The 20,244-nt window shown below is 49.6% G+C and overlaps 1 protein-coding gene across 9 annotated transcripts in view; it reads left to right on the top strand.

Annotated features, from left to right (window-relative positions):
• Nucleotides 1-89: 89 nt before the first annotated feature.
• The window catches only part of ARNT (aryl hydrocarbon receptor nuclear translocator), a 28,647-nt gene continuing 8,492 nt past the window's right edge, over nt 90-20,244 (top strand). For 2 of the 9 annotated variants that reach the window (XM_075075253.1, XM_075075247.1), the window contains exons 1-15: nt 91-231; nt 8,186-8,297; nt 9,537-9,581; nt 10,783-10,827; nt 13,463-13,507; nt 15,969-16,182; nt 16,335-16,548; nt 16,631-16,696; nt 16,808-16,907; nt 17,200-17,265; nt 17,745-17,830; nt 18,277-18,353; nt 18,511-18,645; nt 19,103-19,177; nt 19,969-20,120. In XM_075075253.1, the coding sequence (XP_074931354.1) occupies nt 207-231; nt 8,186-8,297; nt 9,537-9,581; nt 10,783-10,827; nt 13,463-13,507; nt 15,969-16,182; nt 16,335-16,548; nt 16,631-16,696; nt 16,808-16,907; nt 17,200-17,265; nt 17,745-17,830; nt 18,277-18,353; nt 18,511-18,645; nt 19,103-19,177; nt 19,969-20,120 (1,457 nt within the window). In that variant the 5' untranslated portion in view covers nt 91-206. Of the gene's footprint in view, nt 232-8,185; nt 8,298-9,536; nt 9,582-10,782; nt 10,828-13,462; nt 13,508-14,409; nt 14,800-15,968; nt 16,183-16,334; nt 16,549-16,630; nt 16,697-16,807; nt 16,908-17,199; nt 17,266-17,744; nt 17,831-18,276; nt 18,354-18,510; nt 18,646-19,102; nt 19,178-19,968; nt 20,121-20,244 lie in introns of those variants that run through there. The other 7 variants (XM_075075254.1, XM_075075251.1, XM_075075255.1 and 4 more) reach the window with 5 other exon arrangements.

The raw sequence follows: 20,244 nt of genomic DNA, 5'->3' as shown, positions 1-20,244 counted from the left end.
CTACCCTGCTGGCCGTGCCGTGGGGCGCGCTCGCCCCGCCCCCCGCCCCCATACTGGACCAATAGGAGCGTCGTGGCCTGTCCTCGCCACGCCCCTCGCGGGCAGGCAGGTTAGGCTGCGCGGCATCGCGGAGGGTTTTCCTGTGCCGCCATCTTGGCAGCGGCGGTGAGGAGGGAGGCGGGGGGCGGCTCCGGGGGCCGCCGGCCATGGCAGCCACCGCCGCCAACCCGGGTGAGCCGGGACGGGGCGGGGGGCGGCTGGGTGGGCTACGGCAGTGGTGGGGGCGCCGGGGGGTCGGGCCTGGGGAGGGGGGTGGTTGTGTCCCTCGGCGGGGGAGGGGGCACTGAGGGGGCATCGCTTGGCGGGGGAGGCCCGGCCCGGGCCGGGGGAGCGTTGGGGTGGGTGGGAGGTGTCAGCTGGGGTTGGGGGCTTCCGAGGGGCTGTGTTAGTGGGGTTGTGGGGGGCTTTGGGGGAGCCAGGAGGGAGGTTGTGGGGAGGTTTGGGGCTGGGCCAGGAGGGGATGGTGGAGTGGGGTGGGGGGGGCACCCCTGAGGAGGAATGGGGGGAAATGAGGAGAAGCGGGGAAAGGGTGCTGAGGGACCGGGCTTGGGGTGCTCTGCGGGGGGTTGGAGAGCCAGCGCCGCTGTCAGATGGCAGAAACTTTTAAAGGAGGCCCTCGGCGGAGCAGGAGGCTGCTTTGGGAGGAAGGCGAGCTGGAGGCGCCGAAGGAAACGCTGCAAGAGGGGAGGAAGGCGTTTGTCCTCCTCCCGCTCCCTCAGCTTCATCGCTTGGCGTGAGCCTGGCTCATGCCCGGCCCGGCGTACCTGGGGCTGGTCTCCATCATCGCCCTCCCGGGAGGAAGCAGGCACTCCTGGGGCTCCCTCGCCTCTATTGTCTTTCATGGTGTACCTTGGTTTTGCACCCTTTTTTTTCCCTGTACGTTTCATTGAGGTTTCCTTGGTTAGCAACAAAGTCTGATGCGCTGTTTTGAAAAGAGCTCTTAGAAATCTCCTCTTTTTAAACTGCTGAGCCGAATACCCGGTGTGTGACCAAGAGCGTGAGTGCCTGTTGGCAGAGAGCAGAATATTCTTTCAACTCTTGCTCCCTCGGGTTGAAAACCAAGGGGTGATTCCCTGTTTGGGGGAAGCTGGAAGTTGGTGATATCTGATGCTTGCTGAATAAAATCAAGCTTTGCCAGATTTCTAGCTAAATTGGTCTGGAATTAGTATGTTATCTGGAATAATACAGTGTCTGTGAAGTTGTAATGGATTTACCACGTGGTGACCGAGATCAGAATTTGAGCTTCTGTGTGTTTTTGGGTGCCTTTTTTTTTTTTTTTCTCTTGTGGTTTCTGACTCTTCTTGCTTGTGGCTTGAGGCTGGCGAGGTCATGGGTTGTGTGACATGCTCAGGTTTATCAAGGGATGTTCAATGTAACTTTTAAAGGATTAATTTTTGTTCTAATGATATAAGAAGCTTTTTCGGCTTTAAATGTTGAGAAAACATGTTGGGTCATTTGTCTGCGGTGATGCTGAGGCAGGGGTGCAGAACCGGCGTCTGGAAATACGTGGTTGTGGTTTCGCAGAATGATCTGACATTCTTCAGCGATCAGTGTCAGGAAAAACAAGAATCCCTGATTCAGCTTAGCAAAAACTTATCTGAAATGGAAACTGTCAAAGTTGTGATCCCGTCCTGCAGCAAAATATGCTTTTTGGCTCACAGCGACATCCCATGAAACGGTGGGATTATTCCAAGTAGTAAAGTCTTGGTCGTGTATTGGTGGTGGTGCGGGCTCCATCAGGAAGTTCACTTCTCCTGCCAGCTCACTGCTGGATGAAGGTTTCGCAGTTTGGCGGACGAAGGATGCGTAGCTAAATGTAAAGCAGTAAAAAAAAAGTGCCGTTGCTTGGGGTAAGAACGGAAAATGTATGTTATGAGCCAGCTCTGTAAGAATCCACTGAATGAGAGGGAAGATACTTGTGGCTGTAAACTGTTGGTGTACTGCGCAGCGTTTGTGTAAGTGTAAGCTTCGGAGCTGCATGATATTTTGCATAATAGGAAAGTTTTTAAACAAATTCCCAAGGAAAAGAGAAAGAACTTTAAACTTCTGTGTTTAATATTCGTAACAGGCAGACTGACTGATATTAGCTTGGCCCTTCTAAACTGAGGGGGGAAAACACTTACAGGCTGCATATGGATTATATGCATTATTAGTAAAATAATTTACTTGTGAAAATTGTTCTTTAGAATCTGGGTCCTCTTTTTCATGATGTTGAAAAACGCACCGCAGGGCTCCAGTGAACACTGGGGAATGCCCCCAGACCCACTGAATGCCCTTGTGGGTTAAGCAGGGCAAACTGGCCACAAAAATAAGTCGGAACTTATTTTGAGTGTTCAAACCGCAGCTTGCGTTCGGTGTCATGCCACCCCGGCCTCCAGTCCTTCCTCGAAACGCTACACGGGCAAAGCAGGCCACCTCGGAAACCTGTGAGAGAAGCGGATAAAGCCCTTCTTCATTTTCAGATAAACTTTATGAAAAATAAATCTGCAAAACCCCTCCCCTCCCTCATCTTTCCGAGGGCGAGGTGAGCCACTGCATGGTTTAGTGGTCTTTTTTTAACTGAAAAAGACTTAAATTGTGAAGAGTGCTGGATTGAAAGCTTTCAGTTGTGCCAGTTTAGGTGAGTTTTATGTTGTTAAAATCTCATTGTTAGGAACGAAAAGCGAATAGCATCCACTAACTGGGAGGAAATATGAGGAGGGATTAAAAAGAGAAGTGGCTTGCGTACTTTGCTGGTTTTAGTATTAACTTGGATTATTAGGACACTTCTAGTGCTGGCTGGATGAATGTATGATTGATCAGCTTCGCTTCAAACGTACTTCTACGAATGCATGACTTCAAACACTTGAAAATGGAAGATGCATTCTTCTCTGTGGTTTTCAAGTTAACTTCTGTAATGCTTCTTGGCGCAGCTTCCTATGGGGATGAAAGTGCTGAGCTGGCATTGCATGGGAAGTTCAAACAAGCTAAAAAAAAAACCTCACCTACTTAAAAAAATAAATCTCCTTACATACCTGCGACACAAAAATTGAGACACTCAGTAAATACAGAGCCATGTGTGCTGTTCAGACCGAAGCCCTGTAGCTGCGAGCGAAATGGTTGGTTAAAGTAGGACGCTGGCTTATCTTCGCAGCCCTTATCTCATCCCAAACCTGCCCTAAGCTTCCTTGGCTCTTTAGGGAGCTCACTAATGGTTAAGTTTAAGTTTAAACAAAATCTTGCTATGCTGAAATGTGCTGGCTGATACTGAGCCTGGCCAACAACCGTAGGCTAAAGCTCGCTGCAGCAGGAGCCACCATTTTCACCGTGCTTTGTGCAGCGCCTGGCTGTAGTAGGCAAAGTGGCACAATAAAAATGCATTCAAGAGCTATAGCAGACCCATCTCATAAATCATGGGTTTGAATATTTTCTGTGACTTTATTTCTGAAGCTTTTTTGCTGATGGGATGCCAGTAGTTGCAACAGAGCCCTTCCCAGGAGAGCTGGGCTGGAAGCCTGGCTCTCGAGATGGCATTCCCTTAGCGATCTTCCAGCCTATTCTATTCTGGGTCGAGCTGCTGGCTGAATTGTGGTTGTGCTTGCAGATTTATATTCAGTTACAAACAAGGATCTGTAATTTCTCTGTGCTTATCTCTTCTGACCTTAATTAGACATAACACATGTTAAAGGCGAGCAGGGATTGATTCTGGAAAGGGAAGGGAGAGAGACCTACCACGGGTGTTGCTTGTTGCAGCAGCAGCTCTACGAAACCCGCCCTGCCCTCTGAGAAGGATCGACTGGGGCTTTTGGTGGCACATCTGATTTTTTGAAAACTCTTTTCTTCCAAAAACAAATGTTTGTCCTGTTGTTCTTAACATTGGTTGTTTCAAAATTAAAATTGTTGTTTTTGGAGTAGTTGAAAAATGTTAGAATCACAGAATCATTAAGGTTGCAAAAGACCTCTAGGATCACCAAGTCCAACCACCAACACAGCACTCCCAGGCGTCCTAAACCATGCCCTGAAGTGCCACGTCTACATGATTTTTGAACACCCCGAGGGATGGTGACTCCCCCACCTCTCTGGGCAGCCTGTGCCAGGGCCTGACCACTCTTTCAGGAAAGAAATTATTCCTAATATCCAATCTAAACCTCCCCTGATGCAGCTTGAGGCTGTTTCCTCTCGTTCTATCGCTAGTGACTTGGGAGAAGAAGCGGTTGTTCTCACCGCTTTGGCTATCATTAAGTTGAGTCAGAGCTAAGGATCCTGATATCTGGGAACTGCTAGTCACTGCTTTGAGCACCTGATCAGCAGCTTTCCCGACAGCCATAGTTTTAAGTTGTAAAACTGGTGTTTCGCAGGTTACGATGCACTGGGCTTTCTTAGAACCAGTTGGTTCCATTAGCTGGGTCTTTGCCTCCGACTGCTCATGTCTTGCCTTGGCACCGGTGGCTTCCAGGTGCCGCCGTGGAGGGATTTCTGTGATGTGACAGCTTTTCTCACGATGGCCATCTGTGCCAGCACATTTACCGAGTACGTGTGTGCTTGAGACGCCCTCGCCACCCCCGGCTGGCCTGGGCAAAGCTTTCAGGGCTTGCGTCAGTGGGTTGGGTTCCATCAATTCCACCCCGACCTCGGTATAACATTGCTGTGCGGCCCGTGTTTAGGACTGGGGGGCAGTGGGGGGTTTGAAAGGAAGCTTTGCATTTGTGCAAGTGGCCTAGAAATGCTGAAAGGTGAAAAAGCCAGATTTCCCACCCATTCGCCTGCCCCATGCGCTCCCTGTTTTTGGGGTGAGGATGTGGTAGAGAGGCCAACTGATCATATGAAAGAGTACGCAACCATTTTGACCCTCTCCCTCAGTACACAGAACAAAGTATTACTGATTTACCTTACCAAATCTCGAGATATTTTATTTTCTTCCACTAGTGAAAGGGCACATTGTACCACAAGAGGTAAATGTTTCTGAGTAGGAAGCTGGAGCACGAGGTGAAGTGGTTTCGTCATGCAGTGCTGCCATGGGATGCTAGTCCACGCAGCAGGCTCCTCAGAAATAGCAAAGGCTCAGATGAGACCTTTAAAAACAAACAAAGACACCCTCCCTCCCCCTCAACCCTGCTTAAAAGTTGATTTGCAGAGGAACAGCACAGTGTCACTTCCTTCCCTGGCCCAAAAGCGGAAATTCCTCTCTCCTTAATAAAACGATTATCTGCCGTGCTCCAGAAACTTTATTTCTGTTCAGACCGTGGTGTTGAAATATGTGTGCTGAAAAGCTGCAGGCTCCCCGGGAACAGGAATAAACCTTCTGACCTGGTTTACTGGCACTCGGGGCCATGTGCCGCCGAACAAAGACCTTTGCTGTCGGCCCTTTCTGCACCTGGGGACCTCAGTTAGAAGTACGGGAAGGGGCATGGAGGTGTCCAAGCGATCTGAAACTGAGCGGAGAGGAGACGGGGAAGGTCTGTGGTCCCAGCGTGGAGGATGGAGCATGAAGAAGGCTGACCGCTGTTTGTTTTAGGCACACTTGATCGCGTAGGGACCGATTTCCTGACAGAGACCTTATGTATTCACATGCTGAAAACTACTAACCTCAAATAATCTTCTGTCTTTTAAAAATCTTTGTTTCCATACCTGGTTCTTTGTTCTCAAATGGCTTTTTTTTTTTTTTTTTTTTGAAACTTCAGAGAAGTCCTCGTGTTTTATTGCTATAGCTAGTGTTGAAATGGGGTGTGCTTGCTCACCCTGTTGTTTGGGACTGTTGTTGTTGGCCCCTTCAACTGCCAGGCATTGAGCTGGATGCTTATGCCATATTTTAGTCACCCCTCCTGGGAAATACTATGGATTGGCAAGGAAGAAACTTCTTCAGCAGTGCCAGCTGCTCTGAGGAAAATAAATCAAGCAGTATTGTAGGCTAGCAATGGTCCTGTGGTAAAATATGTTGGGTTTTGGGGTTTTTTTGGAAGAAATACCCAAAGCTTTGGAACATGTTCTCTGTGAGCTGGAGCTGTTGCTGCCAGCCAGCTGGTGTGGTCCAGGCGAACTGTCTTCCAGCTCTGGAAGTGCTGCTTCTATTGAGCAGCTCTCGGATCGAAACCTGACTGCAGGAGTTGTAAAAATACTTGCTAAACCCAGGTGTATCTGTGATGTTGAAAATAGGGGTGTGTTTGCTTTCCTCTCCTGATGCTGGGAATACAAAAGGCAGTTTTATGTTTGATGAGGTGAGAAGTAAAAACAGACGCCCTTGCACAGAAGCTTGCTATAGTATAGCTCTCCCTTACTCATCCAGCAGTATACTCATGGTCTTGGCTAAGCTAAGATTTGACAGCCTCGCAGCTTAAGTCCCGGCTTGTTGCTATATTTGTTAAACCTGCCTTCAATTCTTCACTTCATCCCACCAACTCTGGCAGTGTCTCATGCACAAGCAGCTCCCGGTGTCAGCGTACGGCTTTGCTGTGGTTTGGGAGCCCCAGCGACAGGCGCGTGTGTGTGTTGGGTTTGGGTTTTTTCTGGTCCCTTCTACTTTGATGAAGCAGAAGTGGTTTCTCTACCTTCAAGGCACTCCGCACAACTCGGTTTGCAAAGATTGTGGTGGAGATTCTCTGGTTGGAGAGATTCTCTGGTTGCAGTCTAGCAGTTCGTTAGCAGCAAACTTAAAAAACCGCCAACTGTTAAAACGGGTACAGAGCTGACTTATTTCAGAAACATGAAAAAATGCCTTATACCTTGTTTAAAAACTCTGTTTCTAGTGCAGGTCAGACTATATTAGGTAGAAGAACGTTGAACGCAGCTCTCGTGGCAATGTCACGACATGGTTTCAGTCAAAGCCGTGCTGAGCAAGCTTTGAACAGCTACAGGGCCTGATAGCGTGCTCCTAAACAGCTGGGGTTTGGAAAAAGCCCTGCTCGAGGATCGAAGTAGTAAGGCTTTCTCGGTGTCTGCTTTCGAATGTAGTCTCTCAGCTTGGAATGAACGAGAAATCCCTGCTTGCGTCGGTAAGAGCCGGGAGCTGCCGGTGAAGTGTGTGGGGAGGAGAAGGGAGCATCCGCTGCCTGGACGTGGGCAGGGGTTCGGAGCCCAGCCTGCCCACGCCACCGGGGAAGTGGTTCGGCGCGTGTGTGGCTGTGTAGAGAGCTGAGGCGCTTCGCTTTCATTGTGGAAAAATCCCATAATGTGTAACAGGCTTGGGCCTGCCATCCGACTTGTGAGGGCGGCGCGTCCGAGCTCTCCACTTAGAGCCTTCTTTCTTTCCCGTGCACCAAAAGGGGCTTGCTTTCGCGTCTTGAGGTAGGCTTTTTATTTTCTCAGGCATTACGCGTCTACATGGAACCTCTCGTAGAAGCAGTACTGCAGTGCTGGGTGCCATGATCTCTGAGGGTTGGCCAATTCCACGCTTCTGGAGCACTTTACCCGCTTGCATTCACCTCTTAGAAAGCATTGACTAGGTTTCCTACTGTTTACACGACTTGCCTGCATGTAAAACACAAGGTTTTTAGCTCCAAGCAAGGCTGCTGTTGTGCTTAATGGAGGTAGTGTCATTTTGGGGAAGAACTGATTGTTCTCTTGCTCTGGGCGTGTGGCCAGTTGCAGAGGAGTGTGGGCAGAGACCGGTAATCGTGCCCGTGGTGCCCACAGGTGGGTATTGCCGCAGAATAGAAATGGCTGTCTGAAAGATCGTGGTTTTCAAGGTGCTTTACAAGTGTCTGGGTTAATTCTTTGTCTCTTAGATTGGGAAATAAAGCCTCTTCACGAGGCGGTGTTAAAGTTATTAGGCAAACTCACAACTCTTCTCCTCCCCTTCTGCATACTCCTGCAGCTAGCATATGAGGACGGGTTCAGCCCCTGCCCGTGATCACATCAGGCTCCTCCTCTGTCTAAAAAGGAGACCACATCTTGTAGTTTAGCAATCTCAGCTTCTGAGCTGATGAAAACAGCATGTGTTCAAAGCTCGAAACGGACCCTTAGCGCAGGCTCTGGAGAGGCAGCAGATGGAAGGGCTCAAAGCACACATTGCACAAAATCTATCCACATCAGATGCTGAAATGCAATCGCTCTTAATGGGAGCTATATGTGGAGAATACTCCACCCTCTGAACCAGAGGGGGGTTTGACGTAACACTGGTTTATTTTCTGTTTTCCGCTCTCCTGTCTAGAAATGGCATCAGATGTTTCCTCGCTGGGTGCAGCCGTCAGCTCTGGGAACAGTGGACTGGGTGCGCAAGCCGGAGGAGCCATCGCTCAGAGAGCCAACAAGAGGCGTCCTGGGTGAGTGCGTGCCCCGTGCGCCTGTGGGCTTGCCTTTTTTTGGGGAGGCATGCGCGTCAAGTGTATTTGGATTGAAGCATTGCTCTTTTGAAAGAGTGGTCAGCCTTGGGATGAGAAAATACCTACTTTTGAGCAAAGCGGTGTTGCCTGGTTCCTTCAGGTGCGCTGCACCCAGCCCTTTCCCTTTGTAGTGGTGTGCTTCTGCCAGCCCTGCCCGTTAAAGCTGGGCTCTGTATTTTATGTAAAATGAGGGGATTAAAAAGTTGAGTTGGCCCTCACAGGAGAAGAGGGTTGCTCCCTGAGGAGTGGGAGTGAAGCAGCGAGACAAGCCAGCTGCTGCTAGAGAGGTAGAGGAGCAGAGAACATGAATGTTGGGGCCTTACTCCAACCTTCCCAACTGTGCCTGTCCTGGGAGGGGCGGGGGGAAGCCACAGTGTGCTTGTGGTAGGCTTTTTGTTTGCTAAAAATGCCTTTGCAAATTAAAAGGATATTGAGTGGCTGCTCTTAAATTCTTGGCACAAGAAATTTCCTCTTAATTTTCAAGCTAATTAAAATCTCTCCCTGCCCTCCCCCAGTCACTCAACCTCTTCCCTTCACCTCAGCTTGCCGGTGCTCCCGCTCCCCTGCAGCTCCTCCCATGCTGTCTGCTACTCCTTCCTCGCGCTTTATTTACAAACGCGCGCTGCTCTGCTGCATCTACACGCCAGTTTTCCATCCTGAAAGGAAGCGTAGCAAGAAGCCTTTCCTCTGTCCTCCCACGTACGCTTGTTAGGAATGTTTTGGGCTTTTTTTTGACCCTGTTACAGCAAACACAGTGACGTCTCCTGTTGAACTAAGGACGCCAACTATGCAGGTCACCACACTGAACTTTAACTCTTGAAGTATTTTTCCCTCCTTTTTTTTTCTAAATGCAACCGATCCAAGTTTGTGAGCTGGGAGTGCTCTGTTTGTAGGCTGTAGATCATTTCCTTGAGCAGTGAGGAGCTGAACTGTGGCAGCCTGTTGGGCTTCAGATTGCTGCTAGGAGATGCAGAGCATTTGGGACAGGAGGTTGGGATGCCGTGGGTGCTCTGAGTGGGCTTTCTCTCTTCTAAACTTTGTGGGCTGTTCCATGTTAGCCCCTGGGAATACTTAAATATCTTCCTTTCAAGAATCATCTGCATCCCTGTAGGGACAGACGGAAAAGCAGCCTGTAAAGGAGAAACCGCTTACTTAATACTTCTTGCTTCTGTTTTTCAGGCTTGATTTTGATGATGATGGAGAAGGGAACAGTAAATTCCTCAGGTGAGCGAGGACATCGCACCCGGACGTTTGTCATGCGGTCTGGCTGTGTCTGATTTCCCCCAGAGCAGGAGCTTTCTGCTCGTGTGGTTTTTCCTCTCCAGCAGCGCAGAGGGAAGGGGGGGCTCTGAAGGAGGCACTGCTCCACTTCCTTAAACTCTTCCCTTTCTCCTAGTCAGCACTATTCCTCCATCTCGGCAGCTGATGCCAAAGCAAAGCTGCTGTGCACATGGGACTCTGGGGAAGGGGCTGTGACTGGGAGGGGATCCCGTTACCGCCTTGGATGCGGTCTCTGTCTCAAATGTCCCTGGGCCAGCCCCGCAGCCAGATGAGGTCAGCTGAAGAAGTGAGCCTTGCGAGCCCTGGGTCCAAGCGGTGTTGCAGAACTCTGTGATGATGTTGCTGCGTTCGATACCAGCATCTCAAAAGATTAAATAGTTTCCATGAATGCTTCCGGCGATCGCTGGTTGCTCCAGCGCAGCGCCCTAGGAGCACTGCTGCTGGCCAAGCCCCTGTCTTTTGTAGAGGAGAATCTTCTGCCAAATAGCTTATCGGCACAACAGCAAGATGTTGAGCTTTTATTAGTGCCTCAGATACGTGTGACTTAATTCTCATCTGTTGTGAGGATGCTTCAATTACAGAGACATCCTTACTCCCGAGGAGCTGGCGAGGCTGCAAGTATCTCCTCTCGTGATCCATATGGGATGCAGAAGAGTTGGAAGATCTTGTGTCGCTTATTTCTAGTCTCGCTACATGGTTTAGGATCGGACAGCTAATGATGCTGGAAGTCCATATGTTACAGTCTTGTAACGAGGACTGTGGAGTGGCTTCGAGGGGATAATGGTCCTGGTGAACATAGGATTCCCCTACTGAGGTCCTGTGGATGAGGGCATGATTTGGGCTCGCTGCATCTTCAAAGTGCAATTTAAACTATTTCTTCGTGCGTGGTTGTGCTTAAATTACTGAGTGCTGCGCCACTGTCCTTGATACGTGATGTGGAAAACATCATCACGGCGATAAATATAATTAAGCTGTAGTTTTTAACTAGATAAATGACGAGTATGGTTCTGGATTGCCCGCGCACAGCAGTTTGCCTTTTTAACACCAAGCCTTTGTGTGATTCGTTAAGCCTTGTTCTTCTCTCAGTGTCTTTGGGAAAGAAGTGTGAACGCTGTTAGAACTATTCTTCTCCCTCTTTTCCTAGGTGTGACGATGACCCGATGCCCAACGATAAAGAGAGATTTGCCAGGTAAGCATCTGCTGTGAAGTGGTTTTTGAAGCTTTTGGTGCCAAACCACCTTAACGTAAGAGATTCTGCAGCACGCTTCTAACTAGCGGCTAAATTTCCTGTCTTTGAAGGAAGGTGCACCAAAGGATCCAGGCATTTTCCTTGAGGTTTTTCGGACCAGTTCGTATGAGTGATGAAATTGTTCATCTTTTTCAACATTTCTTTCAGCTGTTGCCTTGGACTCTCATTCTTTTCTCCTGCTCAAGAAACTTGCAGAGATACAAGTTTCCTGCTTAGTTTGTTTTACTTGAACAGGGTTTCCTGGCAAATATTGTGGTTTGTGTGTGTTGTGGGGGAGTCAGGCATGCTAACTAACTAAATCCCCCTTATAAATGGGGCATTTCCTAGAGATCAGAGTCTACAGTAACATTATAAGCAATATTTTGGCTCTGATTGCCTGCTTGTTGGTGTCTGAGAGTAGCTCTGTACCACCTAGAGCTGGGACTGACCTCCTAGTATTTTTACAGCCTTCTGAAGCCCCTGGAGCTCAATTCAAATATTTCATGGGTTTCTCTTGTGTTGATGTGTAATGTTTTTGCCAAAGCGAGGTTCTTCTGTGTGTATTCCGAGTGCTGTAAATGCCAGGTGTCCCCTCAGTGCGAAGGTGCGTCACGCTGTGTCTTGCTAAGGAAAAAAAGTGAGCAAATGTGGGATGATGGCCAAGATGCTGTGTTTAGTGGCTTAAGGAGGGGTCTGACTTCAGAAATATCTGAAATCTTGAGTGAAAAACTCAAGCGATTGAGGATGTTGGGAAGAGGAGTGCCCAGCATGTTGTGTCAGGGAGCAGGGTGAGGCCGGAATGGTGCTGGGTGCGGGGGCCTTTCCCTGGGATTTCACTGAGATCGCACACGGAACTTGTGATCTAGAAATAAAGGCCGTGCAAAACGTCTATTCCGTAATGTTTCAGCCAGAGCTATAAACTTGTGTCAGAGTCTCAATGCAGAGAGGCAAAAAGAAAACTGCCAAGCCAAAATTTCAGCTCACCGCCACGCTCTTACCTGCCACAGGGCTTGTAGAGATGTCTGAGCTGGGCTCCTCCAGCTTTTGAAGTGGTTTGACTTGATCTGAAGTCAGGCAAATTAGAAATGTGTTTGCCAGCTCACGTCGAATGACTTTATTCCCTAGTGCAAGCTCTGGGAACTTAAAGGTCTAACAGACCCTGATAATGCATTCAGGTGCTCAGATAACGCAGAACGCCCACAGAGTGTGGTTTTTTTTGGTAAGCATCATAGTGCTGAACAGCTTTGTCACCCTTAAAGTTAAAAATTCTGCTACCAAAGTGTGCAGAGCCATAGCTGGAGGGGGATCCTGGCTCCCCGCGCCCCCTCTTGTGGTGTGGCCTTCGATCGCCCTGGTTAATACGCACACAGTGGGCGAGGAAGGAATAAGCAAAGAAACAAAGCAGCTGAGTGTCGCTTCTGACTTGCTGAGGGAGCCTCTGCCAGGGCATCGGCAGTACCTGCGCGCTTTGCTGTAGAGATTATCGCTTGCAGTTACTCGGGCAGCGGCAGGAGGTGAAGAGCAGAGACGAAGCCATCGGCGGTGTTGGTGTGCTGACGCCCCAAGCACAGCCGCGTGGCACAGCTCCCCGCCGCGTCTGTAACCCTCGGCCTGGCACTCAGGACTGCGCACACCGTGCCCCTCGCAGCTCTGGCAGCCCTCAATTTCCAGCACGTTCTTCCCTCCTCAGACGATGCGAGGCAAAACAGAGCACAGAAGTGAACATGACTACTTTTTTTAAGCACTGTACTAAAACCTGTTTGAAGTGGAAGGGTACCACAGCTGACTAACGCTACAAACACCTCCCGTACTCCCTAAAGCCACAGCGTGTATTTTAGGCGCTCAGCCTTCGAGAGGTTCCATGCCTGCCTTACTGCGCACATGCAGTACCTTTCCTGGTGGTAGCTTTTGGGGGGTTGTTGGTTTTCCAAGGCAGTCAAACCTCAAGGAGGAAAACTTATCATCAGCCTCTGTAAAGCAAGGTTTGCAGATTCCTCCTCCCTGAAAACTGAAAGCGTGTGCAGGTCAGTGGGGATGTCTGTGTACCTTCCTGTAGATGATGGGCGTAACGCTCTGCTGTTTGTCGTGTAGCCGCCTCGGCTGTGTTGTCCCCAGAGGTGTTTATGTAGCAGCATTACAGAAATGTGTGTTTAGCCGTGAATCCTACGCTGGTTGTGGATTTGTGGGGTTTTTAATCTGCTTTTCTGGTTGTTGGCACTATCAAAGAGGCTCTTGGGGTTTGTTTTTTTATTTTCTTTAAAGAAAGAGTAGCGCAGTGTGACTGCGACCCTAACTCTCAGTTCTGCCATTAACCCTCTAATCTTGCACAGAGTACTCTGCACCTCGGCTTTATGTAAAACAGAGCTACCCCTTGCCTGTTCTGCAGTCTTGGGAAGCGTCTTAAAACTTCAAAACCAAGCAGATAGCAGGCACCCATTTAATGTGTACTGTTGCAAACTAATGACTGCTTTGTTTTATGGAATTGCTCCTCTGCAAAACAGACGTGTCTGTAGGCTGGGTTTCCTAGTACATCTTCCCATTTTTCATTTCTTTAAACTTTTTCCATTTTAGCTTAGATCGCTGATTTTATTTTTAGGTCTGATGATGAACAGAGTTCAGCGGATAAGGAGAGACTTGCCAGGTAGGAGAATGGAGATTTCAAGCATGGACAAGCAGAGTGTTTCCTTTCCTTAATGTTTCTCTAGGCATCCCTTCTCTTTTTTCCCCCCCTTCTCCTTCCCTCATCTGCTGCAATAGAGGGCTTGAAACTGAACAGACTTCTGGAAATCGCTGTGTAATTGGAATTAGGAGGGGAAAGGCATTTGGTCCCCTTGTGAGAATGTCTTTGGGGAATACACAGCAGGATTTGTTTGCCAAAGACCGCAGGGCAGAGCCGGTTGGGCCGTTGCTTTCACTGAGCGCTGCAGCTTTGCTGACCTGTGCTAAACACAGTCTCTCTTGTGCGGGTGCAAGGCGCCAAATGGCCTGTTCTCACCTCGGTAAGGTTTTGTCACAGGAATGCTGTCGTGCTATCAAAAGAGACATTAAAAAGTGTATTAGTTCAGGGATTTCCTACCCCTTAAGACCTCCCAGGAAAGGTGGTGTCCTGTGCATTACACTGGTTCAGGCTTACTGGAAACAAGATTTCCCCCTGCCCCCCAAGCTCCTATTTGTAATTCATGAGGGAAATGACCGGTGGGGTAGCTTGGAGTGCTGTGCCATTACTGCAGACCTGTGCCCTGAGAAGGCGTGCGCGCCGCTGCAGCTGCCTGAGATGGTGTCTCAGCACGACTGTGCTTCCCCAGCAGAAAACCGTCAGCTCTAGATGTACCCTTCCCTATTCTCAGCTGCAAAATAAAAACTGCTTAAATCACCATCAAGGTTTCTGCTGCTCGCCACCCACAGCTCGTTACTGCTGCAGAGCTGAGGGTTGGTAATTCATGAAGAATGGCTTGTTTTGTGGTTTGCCGTCTTGCAAGCTTACCCTGTAACTTCTTAGGACTGTTCCACCCTAGACTTGTTCTTAAGCAACGCACAGGACTAAAGAGACTGTTGTGGGTGCTGAGAATGCCACAGTTCTGGTCAGTTTATTGCCTACTGGCTGGTTTTAAAACAAAAAATAACCCCCGAACGCAGCCGCCTTTCCTAACTGCAGTAGTGCATAGCTTAAATATTTGAGGAGATAAGGAAAGGCTAGAGGTGGGGCCTGTGAATGCAGCAAACAGCAGTGCTCTTCAGGGTTTCTCGTCCAGTGAAGCAGCGACCCTTCCCTCCATCCCCGGTAGTCAGTCGCCGCTGTCACACAAGAGCCTTTAGTAAAGGGTATTTGGCACAGGGGCAGGTAAAATGTCTGTGGTTGCCCAGTAGCTTTTATAGTGAAGGTAGCGTCATTTGCACACCCGAGCCTGGGAGTTTCTCCAAACTGAATTACAGGTGAGTGTGATAATTGAAGCACTTTGGGTCCTGGATATGTCTCTTGCAGCAAGGAGCAAGGTCGCTGAATGACTGCACACACCTGGTAGTGATAAATGCTCGATTTCTTTGTGTTTATCCTCTCTAATTCACTTGCCTGTCTATGTTCCTTCCAACACTTTCATCTCATTTCACCTCCCACCATGTGCTTCCTTGCATCTGATCCATCCTTCTCTATAGGAAACCTGGCTTTTGAGTTCTGTTTTGAAAAACCCACCTTAGTAACCCCGTTGAACTACACGTGCTGGCTGAAAAAACCCAAGCCTAAATAGGTTATGTTCTGATCCCTGGGGGTGGATGGGGACTGTGCCCTGTGAGCAGACTTGCAAAAGGCACGTGAAGAACCTCTGGAAGGGCTGCAAGTGGGCAGATTCGTTGCGGTCCCTCTTTGGAGGGCGGCGCGCACCACCCAGGTGCCTGCCCACATTGGCCGTGATCTGTACAGAAATTGGGTGTGTGTCTCCGCTAAACCTTCCTCTCCTGCCATGGTATTGTAAAAGGCTCTCCATGTCACTGAGAAGTAGCTTCATAAAAGCACTGCAAAGGCGAGCCTCATCTGTTGTAATTTAGGTGCCCGAGTCTTAGCTGCAGCCGTGGCCTCCTCGTGTGGTGATTGGAGACGTGTGGGCGTCTGAAAGTGGCGGGGGGGGGATTCGATTCATCTTCGGGCAAACAGTGGGTGGGATGAGTCGTCTTAGTCTGTCTGCAGCAGTGCTGTTGAAAAGCAAATTTCCTCAGTAGAGTGAGGTGAACCCCGCGTTGGGAGCAGAGGCCGTAGCACAGGAAGAAACCCTTCGGCTTGCTGCAGTGTTGCGGAAGCAATGGGAAAGCTTCTTTATCCGCTAAAATAGCTTAGCCTAGCTCGTTGCCTTCACCAGATCCCAGGGAACCGATGCGGTTTTGAGCAAAGAAGGTCCAGCTGTAGACTCTCCTCCTTGCACTCGTTCCTGCGTTCCTTTGTGCACGCCCAGCATGCGAGGCGCTTGTAGCCCTTCTAACTCCCAGTGACCCCGATGCATCTCTGTGTTTTGCGCTCTGGCCTTGTGGAAGTGTTGACGTGGGGAAACGGCCGAGGCTTCTGGACCCATTGGTAACTTCGTCTTCCTCCTCTCCTCCCTGGCCTTTTGCAGGGAAAATCACAGCGAGATTGAACGTAGGCGAAGGAACAAGATGACTGCCTACATCACAGAGCTGTCCGATATGGTGCCCACCTGCAGCGCGCTGGCCCGCAAGCCAGACAAGCTCACCATCTTGCGCATGGCTGTCTCTCACATGAAGTCCCTGCGCGGCACAGGCAATACCTCCACTGACGGCACCTACAAACCCTCCTTTCTCACTGACCAGGTCTTGGCTTGATGCTGCTTTCTGGGAAATATTGTGATTGGAGGGGGGAATTAAATTGTGGGTGGGGGGAGATAGGCACCCAGGGTGGGTTTAGGGGGCTTCACCTGCTTGGCTCTGGAGTTAAGAGCGTGTCTGTCTGTCTGTGAATGCAGGAACTCAAACACCTGATCCTAGAGGCGGCCGATGGCTTTCTGTTCATAGTGTCCTGTGAGACCGGGAGGGTGGTCTATGTCTCCGACTCGGTGACTCCTGTCCTGAACCAGCCGCAGTCGGAGTGGTTCGGCAGCACCCTGTACGACCAGGTGCACCCGGACGACGTGGGCAAGCTGAGGGAGCAGCTCTCCACATCGGAGAACGCGCTGACAGGTAGAGCAGCCCGGGAAGGGATTGGTGGGGTGGGCAGTGTGGAAGCCTGCGGAGGACTTGGATTAAAACCTTCCCTTTGTAGAAGGAACCAAACCCTGGTGCCTTTCTAACAAGGATCCTGCAGCCCCCCCCGAGAATGCATCTAAAGGTACCATTGGTGACGCTTGTGTCTTGCTAGTTTCCTAGTATGTTACCTGGTGCCTGTGGCGGTGAAAGGACTCGCGTTGCAGCAGCAGCTTGGTTTTCCTTCTTTCCGTAGGTCGCATCCTAGACTTAAAGACGGGGACTGTCAAGAAGGAAGGCCAGCAGTCCATGAGGATGTGTATGGGTTCTCGGAGATCCTTCATCTGCCGAATGAGGTAACAAAGAGATGCCCTGGGAAGTCTCATTTGAGCCTGAAGCTGAACTTGCTCCCTGGCCCCATGGTGCTTTTATTCCAGCTTTTTTGGCTTGCTCTGACATAGGGTCATGCCTATGTGTCACCTCCATTCTGGAGGCCTGTAGAACGACAGCTTTTCGCTTGCGTGGGGGGGATTCAAAGGTTCATCCCCGTTTATAGACCGCGTCCTCTTATTCGAGATTGTCACTTTGTTCTGATGTCGACCAAGAAAGCTAAAAGCCTTTCCCCTCGTGTTTCTGTTTCTGGTACAGGTGTGGCAACAGCTCAGTGGATCCAGTCTCTGTAAATCGCCTCAGCTTTATGAGGAACCGCTGCAGGTGAATAGTACAAAACTTGCGCTGCATTGCTAGGACCAGAAGGAGCTACGGCTTCGTCATTGGGGTGGTGGGACACGCTGTGCTGAGCGTGCGCAGGGTAGGCTAGAACAGCTCGTAGAAGAGTTTTTAGATAGATCTGCTGGTAAAGGAACCAAAGTACCACTATGCTGAGGAAGATAATCCTGGGGAGGATTAATCTGTCTTTATTCAAGGTTGGCTTTCAAGTCAATTTAAAACCACATATTCTTCATGCTGTTGGTGTCTGGTCTATATTGTCCCTTTTTAATTTGAAATGGAGGTAGATTCCAGCCTATTGTGTTCTTGGACCTCTCGCATTGACCTGAAGTCTTTGTTCTTTTATTCTTTTTTAACCCTGAAGACCCTCTGGGACAGTTTTTTTTAAAAATATGTGTAGAAGCCTTGCCTGACCTTACCCCTGTTTAATACCCAGCACAATCAGCCTGTTTCTCTCTCCCAAGGAACGGCTTAGGTGCGGCGAAGGATGGCGAGCCTCACTACGTTGTGGTGCACTGCACGGGCTACATAAAAGCCTGGCCCCCCGCAGGTAATGCCTTAGCTGAAGGGTTCAGTTGCAGCTGGTTTTGAGAGCATATGGTCTGAAGCTGTCCCTCCTGTGGACTGAATGTGCCGGCAAATGCTTCCCAAATGTATCTTACTGCTTTTTCGTATTTTAGGATTGAACTGATCTTTGCAGATGCTGGATCAGAGATTTTTGTCTCTGAACAGTAGAGATTCTGTGCAGGAAAAGAATATTCTGCCGGCTGATGTGCTTGCTTGTGCTGAAAGTTACGGAGCTCTTTAACCCTTCTGACAAAAAAAGGGAGGGGGAGGCCGCTTAATTTGCCACATTCCTTTGTGGGAAAGGGTATTGAATTATAAAACAGGGTGGAGGGACGTACTGAGGTCAGAACTGCATGTCTCTCTTTCCTCTGAAATTAGCAGTTTTTCCTGTATTAACCTTGCTGGAATTTTTTGGCCCTCCCCTCTCAGGTGTTTCACTGCCTGACGATGACCCGGACGCTGGCCAGGGCAGCAAGTTTTGCCTCGTGGCTATCGGCAGGCTCCAGGTGGGTAGCATCTTTCCTTGTGCTAAAAGTCCACGGAGTTAAACTCTTCTGCCCAAAGATGTTCCCCGATTGCCACAAACGCGACAGCAGGGCTGGCTGGTCAGGAGGAGGCAGCTCTCGCAAGATTCGATAACGCTGTACCTGTCTGACCTTGCAGGTCACTAGCTCGCCCAACTGCACAGACATGAACAACGTTTGTCAGCCAACAGAGTTCATCTCCCGACACAACACCGAAGGCATTTTCACCTTCATAGATCACCGCTGCGTGGCTACGGTTGGCTACCAGCCACAGGTGAGGAAGCGGCAGGAGCTTTCTAAGAAAGATCTGCCATTCAAGCTTACGTTTCCCTCCTCCCTCCTGTACATCACAGCTCTGCTTGTCTAACAGATCTGATAAAACGATGCCCAGGGCGAAACCAGGCCTGTGTTTCTTTTCCACCAGTCGCTTTTTCACATGCTTTTCGAAGTACTTTGATCATTGGAAGGATGGGTGGCTCTGGATTATGTCTAATGTCAATTAAGGTTGTTTCTGCCGCCTTTTGAGTTCGAGATCAAACGTTAGTCAACCGCTGTTCTGCTTCTCCTTCGCGTACAGCATGCCGGTTCCTGTGCTTGGTTTGTGTAACAGGTTTGGCTGGGGGGAGCAGTAACTACCTGTCCAAAGTGGGATTAATGGGGCAGACCTGAGAGAGGGAGGCTGCCTGCCAGAGGAACTGACTCCAGCTCTCTCCCAATTCCTTCAAAATTAGGAACTTCTGGGGAAAGACATTGTGGATTTCTGCCACCCGGAAGACCAGCAGCTTTTGCGGGACAGCTTTCAGCAGGTAAAACGCTTTAGCTACCACTTTGCATGCAGTGTGGTATTCGGATTGGAACCTGCCTTGGTACTTGCAAAGCGATGAAATTCTTTGGAAAACCAAGAGGGAACTAAACCATAGATATTTCTCCTTCGCCCAATGGCGAACGGTTACAGTCACGTAACTGTAAATGTGCAAAACAAAGCAGAAGCATCTGATGTCTAACTCTTGAATTCATCCTCTGGCTGCTAGTCCAGTCTGCTTGTAGGGCCAGAGACGTGGCTACACAGTGCCTACTTGAATGCCATGCTTCTGTGGCTGAAACACTGGTTCATCTCTAGGGCCCAGCCCCGTGCTGCACACCTCGAAATGGATGTGGTTTGCTTGCCCTGTTGTCGTTACTCTTATTTCTGAGGGCGTTGGACTTGTGGCAGGGCAGGTAAGACTGCCCCTGTGCTTTCATGACTTCAAAAAGTAGCTGCTCATATCCATTTGTCCAGATGGTTGGAATCAGAAGCAACAGCATGTGCTTCATTTACCGGAGGCTTTTTCATACATCTCACCAGTGCAAAGAGATAAGAAAAGTGAAAGCCAAAAAGGGGATGTTAGATCCCGCTCCCATATCATTCAGGGTTCAGAACAGCGTAGGGGTATAGCAGCAGTGCCATTTAGTTGGGGAAAACGAAGGTGCGGTCTTGCAGGCGTTGAGGCAAAGGGCCATCGCACGGCTGTAGCGGGGGGTGGCTCGTGCTTGGAAGCAAGTTGCTCTTCAACGCCTTCTTTTATCAGGTACTACTGATGGCATTACGTTTTTTTAGGTGGTGAAGTTAAAAGGCCAGGTTCTGTCAGTCATGTTCCGATTCCGATCCAAAAACCGGGAATGGCTCTGGATGAGAACCAGCTCCTTTACCTTCCAGAACCCCTACTCGGATGAAATTGAGTACATCATCTGTACCAACACCAATGTCAAGTATGTACATGGAAATGACTTGCCAACCACCAGTAGCACACGAACCTGACGGGATCTGGTCCCCGAATGACCAGCAGCACAGAACTGCGGGAGCTTTGGCCTCTCCCCCTCACCAAGCTTCCCA

The sequence above is a fragment of the Phalacrocorax aristotelis genome, chromosome 25 (assembly GCF_949628215.1).
Source record: "Phalacrocorax aristotelis chromosome 25, bGulAri2.1, whole genome shotgun sequence".
Classification (NCBI taxonomy): domain Eukaryota; kingdom Metazoa; phylum Chordata; class Aves; order Suliformes; family Phalacrocoracidae; genus Phalacrocorax; species Phalacrocorax aristotelis.
Note: the sequence above shows the minus strand (reverse complement) of the source record. Positions and strands in the feature narration are given on the sequence as shown.